This window comes from Gallinula chloropus (assembly GCF_964237585.1).
Source record: "Gallinula chloropus genome assembly, chromosome: 22".
Classification (NCBI taxonomy): domain Eukaryota; kingdom Metazoa; phylum Chordata; class Aves; order Gruiformes; family Rallidae; genus Gallinula; species Gallinula chloropus.
Window position 1 is genome coordinate 7,916,258 of NC_140107.1, and position 12,863 is coordinate 7,929,120.

Below are 12,863 nucleotides of genomic sequence, written 5' to 3' on the forward strand. Positions count from 1 at the left end.
GGGGGAACCAATTAACTGATTAACCAGCTTCGAGGGGGAGAGACACACAGCATCCAGCTCATGAACACTGTGCCCTCCCTGCCAGAGCGCTTCTCAACAGCTCCTTCTGGTTATGGAGGCACAGAACGGTTCGAAGGGCCCTCAGGGACCCCCAGAGCCCCCCTGCTATGGGCAGGGATACCCCCACCCAGCCCAGGGTGGCCCAAGCCTGGGGTACCTCAGGCCTTGAGCCCTGTCAGGGAGCCGGGGACAGCCCCAGACACCCTGTGCCAGGGGCTCCCCGTCCCCGGAAGGGCTCCGATCCCGCCCGGGGCGCGGTGTGGCCGGGGCCAGGCCCAGGCCCGGACCCGGTCGCTTCCCGGGGGGGGGGGGGGGGGGTCCTGGTGCCGCGCGCCAGGGCGGTGGCTCGTCCCGCTCACGTGCGGCGGCGCCGTCAGGTGACTCGTGTCGTCGGGGGGGGAGTGTGGGGGTGCGGAGCCATCCTACCTCGCTGCCTTCCCGAGCCAATCGGCGCCGCCGAGCTCGGCGCTCGGCCAATCCGGAAGCGTCCGCGCGGCGCCGCGTTGGGTTGGCCGCGCAGGAGGCGGGGCCGGGGCCGGGCGCTTGGGGCCGGAGGGGAGCGGGACATGGCGCTGCAGTTCGGCGGGGTGGGCGCGGCGGGCGCGGCCGAGGAGCCGGCGCTGGTCGGGGGCAGCTTCGGGGCGGCGGACTCCTTCCCCAAGGACTTCGGCTACGGGGAGGAGGAGGAGGAGGCGGAGCTGGAGGGAGGCCCGGGGCCCGGCGGGCCCGGCGGCGGTGCGGGCGGGCCCGGCGGCGGCGCGGGCGGGGCGGACTCCAAGCCGCGGATCCTGCTCATGGGGCTGCGGCGCAGCGGGAAATCCTCCATCCAGAAGGTGAGGGAAGAGCCGGCGGCTCCCCGCTCCCGGCCGCACCGGGACCTCTCTCCTTCGGGCGGGGGCCGCTGCCGCCCCGCGGCGGGGCTGGGGCGAGGGGCGGCCCCGGCTTCGGGTCCTCCCGGGACGGGCCCCGGCGCTCTGCTCACGGGGGGTGCGGCCCCTTCCCTCCGTGCGCCTGGGAAACGGGAAGCCGAGGCGCCGGTGCGGGGCATCACCCGGAGGCTTCCCCCGCGGGTGCGGGGGTCAGCCGGCGCCGCGGGGCGGGAGGGGCCTTGTGCCGCCGGGGTCGGGCTTTGGGCCCTTGGAAGAGGCTCCTGGCGCCGTGCGAGCAGCCGGGCGGCCTCGGCTCCCCTTGCCGCGCCAGACCCAGCGCAGCCCAGTCGCTGGCCCCAGGGGGGACACGGGCGCTCGGGGTTTGTCGGTGGCTTCGCGAAGTCGCCGGTGTCCCCCAGTAAACACCGGGCGAACCCGGCTGTGCTCGTTCCCCGCGGAGCCGGGGAAGCGCCCGGGTCCCCAGGGCCAGTCCCGTGCCCGCGCAGCCCGGTACCGGCTGTCAGGCGATTCTTTGGCTGGAGCTCAGCGCTGAAGGGCCTCAGGCTTGCTGGGGTGCGAGTGAGACTCCTCAGAGGCCCTTGCGTGTGGCTGGGCTCGCTCACCGCCCTTATGTAACAGGATCTCGGAAGGAGTCCAAGCAGAGTCCCCGCTTCTGGGGTTTGTGGGGGTGTTTTGGGTCAGTCGGGGTTGGGTTTTTGGCCACAGTCGCTCTGCTGCTCTGCCTGCCTGGGATGAGCATGGATCTATTACCAGGGGAGGATTTTCAGTGTGTGGTAGAACCTAAAGCAGCGGCTTGAAGCTGCTGCAAACCTTTAATTGACACCCGTGGTTCTTCCAAGGTGTTAAATGACTTGATGGGGGGGAGCAGGCAGTCTGCTGTCTGTTGTGCTTCCACAGCAAGCTCGAGTCCTTAGAAGATCTTACAGCAAGATGCAAATCGCCTGGTTACTGGCAGGTTTCCGTAAAAACTCTGTCTTGTCTTCCTTTCACCATATTTATCTTCTTCCTTTTCACCCCACACCCCCAAGCCTCTCCTCTGGTAAAGCACAGCTGCTGTTAGAGATCGTCTTGTTCCTTAGAGCAACTTAAGGAACCCCTGGAATTAAAGCAGAGGTTCTGGGGAGCAGGGGAAGAACACAAGGGCTGCAGGGCTTGCTGCTGTCAGGGGATGCTTTGGAAGCTGCTTTTATTGCTGCCTGTGAAGCAGCTGTTTGCTTCTAGTTAGATTCTCAAGAGTCTTGCAGTTCTGTACCTCTTCTTCCTCCTTTCTGGGTTCTCCTCCCTGTGCACATTATTTTCTGGGCATCAGGGCAATAGGAATGGTCTGATATTCCCTCAGGGGGAAAAAAAAGGGTTTGCTGTGAGTGATATAAAAAAATAAAGGAGTTTGAAAACCTGTAAACCCCGTTCTGCATTTGGACTTACAGGTAAAGGTGCCTGTTCCAACACACAGAAGGATCCAGTGCTGCCGTGGGGAGACAGGGGGTTGGTGCAGGGGCATCACCTCACCTGACTGAGGGATGATGCTTGTGGGGGTGTGGGGTGACTCAGTGAAGGGCTCTGCCCTTTGGGCTTCCTTGCAGGATGAAGTCTCAGGGAAGTTCTGGCTCCAGCTGCTGTTCCCCTGGGAGGAGAAGGATGTAGGTTCCTGGGATGGAGCCCAGGTATTCCTCTCTGTAGACAAAGTGTCAAAAAAAAAAAGGAGAAAGAAACTATTCTTGTGTTGTTACTTTGTTGGCAGCTCACAGCTCCTGCCTCAGCTGTTCTTCCACCTCACAGGCGTTGCTACAGTGTACCTGGTGAGGTTCTGGAGGTGGCAGGTGGTGGGAAGCCCTGCTTGTCCCTTGGGGTAGAGGACAATTGTGTGGTGATCTGGGAAATCGTGGTTTCTATTAGAATCACAGAATTGTCCTGGTTGGAAGGGACCCTTTAGATCATCGAGCCCAACTATCTCCCTAACCTGCCAACCACCACTAAGCCACATCCCTCAGCACCACATGTTAAACCCCTCCAGGGATAGAGGCTCCACCGTGTCCCACTCCAAGGCCTAACAACCCTCTCTGGGAAGAAGTGGTTCCTGACATCCAATCCAGACCTCTCCTGGTGCAGCTTGAGGTAGTTTCCTCTTGTCCTGTTGCTGGTCACAAGGGAGAACGGGTCAGCCCCAGCCTCTCCACAACCTCCTTCCTCCAGGTAGCTGTAGAGAGAAAGTAGGAATCCCTTCAACCTCCTCTACTCCAGACTAAACACCCCCAGCTCCCCAGTCTGGACCAGTTTATCTGTTCTCTGACTCCTAATAAGCCCCCACTGAATAAAGAACCTGGCTGCATGCTTTCCTGGGGAGTCTGTTAGAGGTTTAAGGTACTGGGAGGCAACACACGGGACAAATTCAGCTCCTGGGCCCAAGGAAGGGTAAGCAACTTGAAAACGGAGAGAGGAATTGTGAGTTTAAAACAAACCAAACAAAAACCCCCACAGCAAACAAACAAAAAACCAAAGGGCACTCCAAAGCCAGGCGGGCTGCTCTGAGTACTGCATCAGGAGAGCAGCCGAACCGCTGCGGTCAGAGAATAAAGCCTGTGCAGGAGATAACGGGGGGGGAAAGGTTGATATGGCAGGAAATAAATGGTGAAAACTGGGAAATCGTGGTGGGACAGGTGTTTGTAGTGCTGAGAGTCCTCGTGCTGAGGGTGAAAAGGCCTTCCAGGACAGGTAGGGTGGGGAGGCTGCCGGGAGGTTGGATGCTGAAGGTGTAACAGGGAATGATAAAAGCCACAGGGAGGAGGCTCGGTGGGTTCTTTGAATTTTACTGGTTCTATCTGCTCTGTGGGGAGCATGAATCTGATGGAGTGTGCTGCTCTGGGAAGGGGGGATGATGGGATGACTCTCAGATGCTCGTCTGCTGTAGGCTGGGTTCACTAATTCCACCCTGTTCCCCACGGGAGACACTGAGCTCTGAAGAAGGGATGTTGGGGTTTCTGGTCCTTGTGCTATCTGGAGCTGTACAAACACCTGCTGTTTAAAGCCTCCTCTAGATCCCACCTTCCTCAAACGTTTGCCTTGAGGAACTGATTTTGTTTCCCTTGGCTTTAAAGAATCTGGGCCAACGTCTGACTTTGAACCTCCCTAATCAGGCCGTGAAGCCGTGGGGCTGGGTGTGGGGCTGTTTGACATGCAGGGTTTTCTGACAGACACTGTTGCACTTGGTCTCCTTGACCCCTGACCTCTGTCACTCTGTGGAACGTGGAGAAACCCCCAATTGCTGTGTGGGGAGCCTCTTCCCTCTTGCAGCCCCAGCGTTCAGCCAGTAGCTCCTGTACAGCGTGGTTGAGTTGTGATGCTTGGTGTTGAAGCTGACTCTGGGCTGCTTTGCTGTGGGGCTGCACGTGAGTTCTGTCTGTCCAGGGGAGCGCTGGGATCCCAGCACTGAGAGTTTTCCATCCCTGCAGCTAAACCCCACTAGCATGGAAGCTTTCCTTCCTCCTTTAGGCTGCTCCCAAGGAGAGGGTCACCAGACACCCTTCGGTTGTTGATGGGTGCCAAACTGCTCGGCTGTTTGGGTCTCTAAACCAGGTGTTATTTGGCACATGTGTGGTTTAGGAGCAGTCCCATTATACTGACACCAGGTGAGGTTTCCTGTAGGAATTTCTAGGCCTGGGATGGTTCTTAAAAGCTTGTGATTGTTTAATTAGCAAGGTGGCTCTATACCAATTGGCTGATAGAGCAGAATCTGCATTAGGCTCGTGAGGAAGAAAGAGTAACTGGGATGTGTGTGTCTTTCACGAGTCTAAATAACTCATCCAGGTTGGGGGTAGGTTATTTCCTTGCCTGATGCAGGAACCTGCCTGTATGCCTAGGGGAAACTGTACACTTCAGGCTGGACAGACCCCTCTGTAAGGCTCAAATCACTGAACTTCTGCTGATCTCTTCAAACAAGGTAAAGCTGAGACTGTTGTTTGGGTTCTTTTAACAGGTGGTGTTTCACAAAATGTCTCCCAATGAAACTCTGTTCTTGGAAAGCACCAACAAGATCTACAAAGACGATATTTCCAACAGCTCCTTTGTGAATTTCCAGATCTGGGATTTCCCTGGGCAGATGGACTTTTTCGATCCCACGTTTGACTACGAGATGATCTTCAGAGGAACAGGGGCTCTAATATATGTTATTGATGCCCAGGTAAATACAAATTGAGAGGCTTTATTTTTGCTCTGTGTGTGAGAGGAGTGATTGAGAAGCTAAGAGTTTATACCTTTAGATAAGCTTGTAAAGCATGTGTTAGGTATAAAGGATGCGTTGGTGATCCAGCTTGTGATGTGTGGGCTTTACTGGATGATGACTGGAATGTGTATGTTCCTGGTGGAGACAGGGGAAGGGGGTGAGGGCTCTGAATTCACCTTCTCTCCAGCAACACCGTGCTAGGTGGTGTGAATTGTCCCTCCCCTCTGCTCTTGGCTGCTCTGGAGTTCTTTTAATAGCAGCACACTTCTGAGCACGGTTTGAGGTACTGGTGTTACTGGTTATCTGGTGGCTTCCAGTGAAGGTAGGACTTGCACCATGGGAGGTGTCCTGGTTACTGGGACTGTCTTGGGGATGGCTGGAGTCAGTGTAACCCGGCTTTTGCTCTGCAGCCCAGTTTTGTGTAGCTGAGCCTTGTATAGCTAATGCAGCTTAATTAGCATAGCAGAGCCAGGGCTGCTTGGATCTCTGCCTCCCCAAGGCATTCTCCTCTTCCACACTTCTGTTCAGTGGCAGAAGTGAAGCTCAGTTCTTGCTCCGAACAGAAAGGATTAGCTATCAGTGATATAAACCCCTGACACTCACTCCTGACGACACTGATTTGCAGGATGACTACATGGAAGCTTTAACCAGGCTCCACATTACAGTTTCCAAAGCCTACAAAGTCAACCCAGAAATGAACTTTGAAGTGTTTATTCATAAAGTTGACGGGTTATCAGATGACCATAAAATAGAGACTCAGAGGGATATTCATCAGAGGGCTAACGATGACCTTACGGACGCCGGGCTTGAGAAACTTCACCTTAGGTGAGTTAAAGATTCTGGGGTGTGTGATTTTGCTGTTGCTGGTACATGTGCAGGCTCGTGGCTTCTAGATGTAGCAGTGGATGGGCTGGAGGAAGGCCACCTTAGTACTTAATAGTGAGCAGACCCTCGTTATAACACACCGCTGAAGCTGCAGCCAAGCCTTGCTGTTAGGCTGACTGAAACATGTAGGACAGGCTGATGTATCTGATTCCAATCAGCAGATTTATTCATGGACTTGATAATTCAAGGTCCTTTTGCATACTTTTTATTGGGCATAATGGCCAGTATATGTACATGTGGCCTGGAGGGGCAGGGGAAGGTGAGTTGAAGGCACCTGCCTTCTCCTCCTGGCTAGCACCGACTTGTTGGGGTAGCTGGTTTTAAAAGTGTGGTGTCTTACTTGATATTTGGCTCACTTTTAAGGTGTCTTCTACCAATGCCTTTAAAATGAGGTATCTTTCTCTGGTTTTATGGCTATTTTGATTCTCATGGAGCCTTTTAAGTATTGCCAGTGTCTCTCTGCCCTAGTGTGAGCATAGTGGGAGGTGAGGAATGGGACCTGAAGAAATCCAGTGGAGTGTTTAATGCCTAGGGGATAAGTATTCTGCAGTTTGTGCTGTGAAAACATGTTCAAACTTTCCTGTTCTCCTATCTCCTGGGGATGGGGGAATTGTTTTCCATGTTTAGGTTCTTGCTGCAGTGGCAAGGTGTATTTGTGATAAATGCATCCCAGCTCAATCCTCAGGCTTAAGTGTTAGTAAACATAGGTTTAACACTTCTCCTGCAGTACAATATTCTTGAATCTTTGGTTTTTTTCTCCCTTTTCCTCATCTCAGCTTTTATTTGACCAGTATCTATGACCATTCAATATTTGAAGCCTTCAGTAAAGTGGTACAGAAGCTCATTCCTCAACTGCCAACGCTGGAGAATCTACTAAATATCTTTATATCAGTAAGTGATAACAGAACTTGGAGTGAAATGCAGGGAGTGGTAAAGCCAAGCCCCTTCTGCTAAGGAACACTGGCTACATCTGCCCCAGGAGATCTGAATGACACTCCTGTTGGTGTACCCTGCTGCATGAGGGGCTCTTCACCCCAGCTGAATTGTACTGGGCATGTTTTGTGTGTGTATCCCTGTACTGACAGAGCATCCTTTGGCTGGTTCTAGCTGTTGGTAGGGAAGTTTCCTGCCAGCACGATGCACTGGTTGCTCTGCTGAGGCACTCAGTGGCTGGTGTAGCTGTGCTAGGGAGAGACTTTAGTCATAATGCCAACTTGGCCTTGAACTAAACTGACTGTTTCCTGGGGGCAGTGGGGATTTTGCCCTTAATCTTTCAGTGTTTGTGTTTCCTATAGAACTTGTGACATAGGAATTTGCTGCTGTGTGTTTCAGCTTGAATAAAACACCACCCCAGAGACAAGGCTGGAGTAGCCTGTCTCAGTGTGAGTTGTGTCTGTGAGGCTGCTGCAGGCAGCTGGACCCCATGGAAAGAAACCACATAGGATTGTGAGGAGCTGTGTGGGTCAGACGTGTCACCCCGTGCTCCTGTGTGATGCTTGTTGCCCTTGTTTTAGAGGACAGTCTGTAAGAGCCTGGCCCAGGTCTCTGACCCTGGCTGATGTGTGTGTGGAGCTAACAGAACCACAGCAGAGGAAAACTGCTGAATTGGGGTTCTGGAAGCAGAGTAAAATGGAATCTTAAGCATGACTGGGTAAATAATAAACTAAAAGGAATTTTAAGTGAGTCCTCAGCTTTATTTTTGTCAACTTAAGCTGAAGGAGGGGACACTGAGGTTAGCTATAAAGCAGAAATCCTCCCCAGGGAGGGGGAGCCCCTGGCACAGGGTGCCCAGAGAAGCTGGGGCTGCCTTGGCAGGTTGGATGGGGCTTGGGGCACCCTGGGCGGGGTGGGGGTATCCCTGCCTGTGGCAGGGAGACACTGAGGGGTCTGAGGGCCCTTCTGAACTGTTCTGTGATTCCATAACCAGAAGGTGCCATTGATAAGCACTCTGACAACAAGGGCACAGTGTTTATGAGCTGGATGCTCTGAATCTCCGTCCTGCCTTAAGCCTCCCAAGTTGTGTGTTTAAACCTTTCCCTGCTACTGAGAATGTGGAAATGTGCGAATTCTACTTGAGATTTTTTTTAAAAAATGCAGTCATTGCCCAAAAACTCACCCCAATTCTTTCTCTCTCTTCAGAATTCAGGCATTGAAAAAGCTTTTCTCTTCGATGTAGTCAGCAAAATCTACATCGCCACGGACAGCTCCCCCGTGGACATGCAGTCCTACGAACTGTGCTGCGACATGATTGACGTAGTGATAGATGTTTCCTGTATATATGGGTAAGTGATGAACACTCTTAGAAAGAAAAAGGCCTTGAAAGTTGTAGAATTGGCTGCAAACTGTGTTTCTGCTCAGCCAGTGGGTGTTTTTGAGAGTCAGGTGTTGTATGTGGGATAGAAACGCTGCTGCGTCTCGTTCGGCACGGTGGGTGTGAGCATGGTAATACCCCCAAATAATTGGGGTGGGTGCACTTAGGAGCTATGGGATGCTAATACTGCTTTGGGACATGCCACTAAACAGAGTAGCTGCTATGAGATCGGTTCAGCTCTCACTGGCTTGCTCTGGGGGGTGCCACAACTGTGGCTGTAGCCTGGAAAACACGGTGCTACAAAGAAACGCCACAGCATTTAATGGTCTGTCTCCTGATGGCCCAACCCTGGGTTGTGCATCTCCTTGTCTCTCTCAGGAGTGAGTGCTTAGAAGGAGCTTGTGATGCATCTTTTGCTGCCACAGGAATGTAGCTAACACAAATAGATTGCAGATAGAAAGGAGCATCCTAGCTTTTTCTTGTGAATGCAGGCTGGTTTAGCTTGAGACCAAAAAGTGTCCTGCTCCCTGCACCTACCCCTGCCCTGTCCCATCTCCCCAAGGAAGCCTTTGTATTAATTCACCACAAGTAATCTTGCTGAGATGTCACTGCACTGACATTTCTGCACAGAAGTCCCACATTAGACTCTTCAATCACCTGGTACCTTACTGTGTCATTGTAAACTCAGTGAGACAGTGAGTAGCAGTGACTTTTTGGGTAAGTTAAGGCAAATGATGCTGTAACTGATGGATTCTGCTGCCTCCACTAAGGCTGCTCAGCTTGAAGCTGAAAACAGTGTCGACCAAATGGCTGCAGCTCTGAGCTCGACACCAGAAGGATGCACAGTGAGAGCTTGTGCTCATCCACAACAGGGAGTATGTAGCAAAGGCATCTACTCCATGTAGGTGTAGCTTTCCTGAGGAACTTAAGGTGTGATAATGGCCTTACTTAGGATAGTATTGAGACCTGCACTGCAGGTTCTTCCCTTGCTTGGTATGAGTAACAACCTTGTAACTGCACCTAACAGGTATTTGTCTTGCAGCTGCACATGTATAACTACTGCATTATGTCCTGGGCTAACTCCTCCTTTCTTAGGTTAAAGGAAGATGGCACTGGAAGTGCTTATGATAAAGAGTCAATGGCAATTATCAAGCTCAATAACACCACAGTCTTGTACTTAAAGGAAGTAACAAAGTTCCTGGCGTTAGTTTGCATCCTTAGAGAAGAGAGTTTTGAGCGCAAAGGTAAGGACTGCCCTGCTGAGGGCTTCCCTCTGAGGTTTAATACCAACCACCAAACATTAACCTGACTTTCCAAGTCACCTTGACTTTTGTGTAACTAAATTTGTTTAGTTTCTTCTGGGAGGAATTTTCTCCCTCCCTAGAGATGGGTATAAAGAGGTTTTATTTTGTGAGTCACTGCTGGTAATCACTGTCCTCCTGCTGAAATGGCTCATGGAGGTAACGTGGCTCGTGTCACTGCCCTCTGCTGCAAGTGGAGTCAGTAGAACAGAGTCATGCTTGTTGTGTTCTGCCCAAGAGCTGCTGTACTGTGAGTAGCAGCTGCCTGTATCATGTCATGGTGATACAGGACAGTGGTAAGCTAGCATGGTGTGTGGCAGAGTCTCTGTGATGCTGCAGAGCGACTGTAGAGCTGCTTGGAGCTGTGGGAGGTGGTGGTATGGATGGTCTGGTGCATGTTACAGGGTAGAAATGACAGCAGAGGCCCTAATCTCACAGTATGGGGCTTAAACAGTGACAGTACTTATCTTGGCATTTAAAAAAGAGAAAAAGCAGATGTGTTGTTTTAACTGCTCTGTGTTTGATCTCAAAGCTCTTCTCACCCCAGCCAGGATACCTAGCAATGACACAGAGTGCAAGATAACATTTAAGTGATAGTCATGCTCTGTTGGCATGTTTTTGGGGGGTTGTGTTGTCCCCTCACCTGCTGTTTAATTATGAATATACACTCTGCCTTCCAACCCTAAAAACCAAGGTGGTCTAAATAAATCAGTATCAGCTGATACTCAGATATCAGGACTGATACCACTAAAGCTTTGTTAAACCCAAATCCTTCCTGAAGGAAGCAGCCAAACAGCTGCTGGTGAAAGGACACATTTGGTATTTACTCTGCAGCTCTGTCGGTTGCATAAACGTGCCGAGCTGAGAACGGTGTCTCCTCTCCCCTTCCTCTTCCCCTTCCCCTCCTCCCTGGCAGGTCTGATAGACTACAACTTCCACTGCTTCCGCAAAGCCATTCATGAAGTCTTTGAAGTAGGTGTTGCCTCCCACAGGATCTGCAACCACCAGTCAGGCGCCTCCAGTATGAAAGCAGTGACTCACAACGGCACGCCCAGGAGCGCGGTCTAGAGGAAGGCGAAGGGCCTGGGATGGACTTGTCAGCTCTTCACTCCAAAGTTTTGTGGGACGGGAGGAGAGTAGTCTGAAAGCCTGAAGTGTGTTTCACAGGAGAGGAGCGGCGGTGACTGTGGACCAGCAGCTTGTAACTCATGTTGGACAACTGGAACTACTGTAAAAATGCGTTGGGGCCAGTGGAGTTAGAAATGCCAGTGTGAAACCAGCTTTATTGCAAGTGCAGTGGGTTTTCAGTTTGGAGTCCTGCTTAACAGCCTGCCTCTGACTGATTGCCCGGTCGAGACTTGGAAGCGATTGAGTTGAGCTCGGTGGGAGACACCCAGGAGTCACTTGCTCAACTGCTGTGGGTTTGCTTGGGGTTTATTTTTCATAAATTAATTTGTAGAATACCCACTTCTGTTTTCCCTTTTGTCACGAGGGAGAAGGAAACCAACCAGGTGGTGTTATGATGTAGGGTGTTTGAAACTGGGATCTTTCTGTTTGGTGAGGCTGGTCTCACAAATCATTCCATGAAGTAGCTCGTGCTGGCGTGCTCAGAGTATTCCTGACCCCTGTGCTTGTTCCGTGGACGCAAGGTAGAGTCCTAGTGCTTCTGTGTCTGCTGGGAGAGCTGACCCAGGGCTTCATTTTAAGAGGTCGTGATACTTTGCTTCCAGACCACGCTTCTTGTTACGCCCCCTTGGATGGCAGGGAGGTGTGAGATCCAGAGAGAAGCTGCCTGCTCCCCTCTGCAGGAACACGGACGTCACACATCTCTGATTAACCCTGTTCCCAAACCAGCCCCGTGGCTAATTAAACTGAAACTGAAACGCCTGCCATGTGTTGGAGTAAAGCGACCGCTGCTGGCTGTTCCCAGGTGAAGACATGGCAAAGTCACTGGCCTTTGGTGGGTCTCTGCCCTCTGACTGCCCATCAGGACAGCTCCTAGGAAGATGTCTGAGGGCGTTATCCTGGCACAGCAATTAACTATCAGTGTGCTGCAACCTGCTAATGACACCGGACACTGAACGTGCGTTGGTTCTGCGCTGTGGCAGACACCGTGTTTGTCACGATCTGGCCATGAGTAGTGGTGTTTTGGGGTGGTTTTTCCCTGGTTTGGTGAATGCTGGCTTTCATACTACGGGAGGTGTATCAGAATTGTTTTAATTAATTTATTGGTATTATTACTGCAGATGTCATACTGTACATCAGCCTCGCTATGCAATAAGCTCAGCTACTGGCCTGTAAAGATCCTGCCGCCTCTGACCTGTCCCTGTGTGTGTGTGTGTGTGTGTGTGTGTAGGTGTTGCAAAGCCACTGGACCAACTGACTATACAAAGTGCCACTGTAAAGGTTCCTGTGGGAAGACCTGTAGCTGTGAGCGGCCTCGGCAGCCGGTGTGTTTCCGTGGTCAGAAAGAGCCACAGGATTGCTTCTGTGCTTGTAGGAGGGATCCTCATGGAGCTGTGTACACATGAATAGCTGTGCATTAACATGAAGGTGTATCCACATACTGTGTAAATGTTCTTTCCTTTTAAAGACCTTGTACCATACTAAATACATACAGCATCTGCTCCAGGTGTCGCCACGGCCGGGGGGAGATGGCAATTCAAGTGCTCGAGGTCAGTTCTCTTCACAGGAGTTGTGCTGAGCCCCTGGGCTGAGCCCCCTCACAAGGATGGGACCCCTGGGCTGGGCTCGGTGGGCTCTGCTGGGCTCGGTGGGTTTTCCTGCTCTAGGAAGGACCACGGGCTGGTCAGAGGGGTTTGTGGCCCCTGGGCTCTGTCCCCGTTCTGGTCCTGGAGGTGAGAGGAGGAGTAGTGGGCGAGATGGGAGGAAGGAAGGAGTCATTCCCCTGGTGCAGCGAGTTCGTCGTCCCTTTGTCTTCACTCTGCGTGATTTTGTGCTAATAAAATGGGAAGAAAAAAGGTCCCGACTGTGACACTGGTGTGTGTTGGAGGGTAAAGCGCTTCCCAAGGGTCTGTGCAGGCCCCGGGGGGTGGAGCGAGCGCTCAGGCGTCGTTTATCCTCACAGCGCTGGCAGACAAAGTCAAACACCCGTTTTCTCTGTGAGGCTTTAACGACCTGAGGCCCTTCCCCGGGGGGAAGCGGGGCCGTGGGCTCCCCAGAAGGGCTGGGAGGAG

General features: G+C 52.4%; 1 protein-coding gene across 1 annotated transcript; it reads left to right on the forward strand.

Moving 5' to 3' along the window:
- Positions 1 to 626: 626 nt before the first annotated feature.
- Positions 627 to 11,110, forward strand: RRAGC (Ras related GTP binding C; the record flags this gene model as incomplete). The annotated part of the gene is made up of 7 exons (XM_084274190.1): positions 627 to 893; positions 4,924 to 5,127; positions 5,795 to 5,994; positions 6,831 to 6,945; positions 8,194 to 8,336; positions 9,461 to 9,609; positions 10,583 to 11,110. The coding sequence occupies 7 exons, from the start codon at positions 627 to 629 to the stop codon at positions 10,732 to 10,734; spliced, it is 1,230 nt and encodes a 409-aa protein (XP_084130316.1). The 3' UTR covers positions 10,735 to 11,110.
- Positions 11,111 to 12,863: the final 1,753 nt, after the last annotated feature.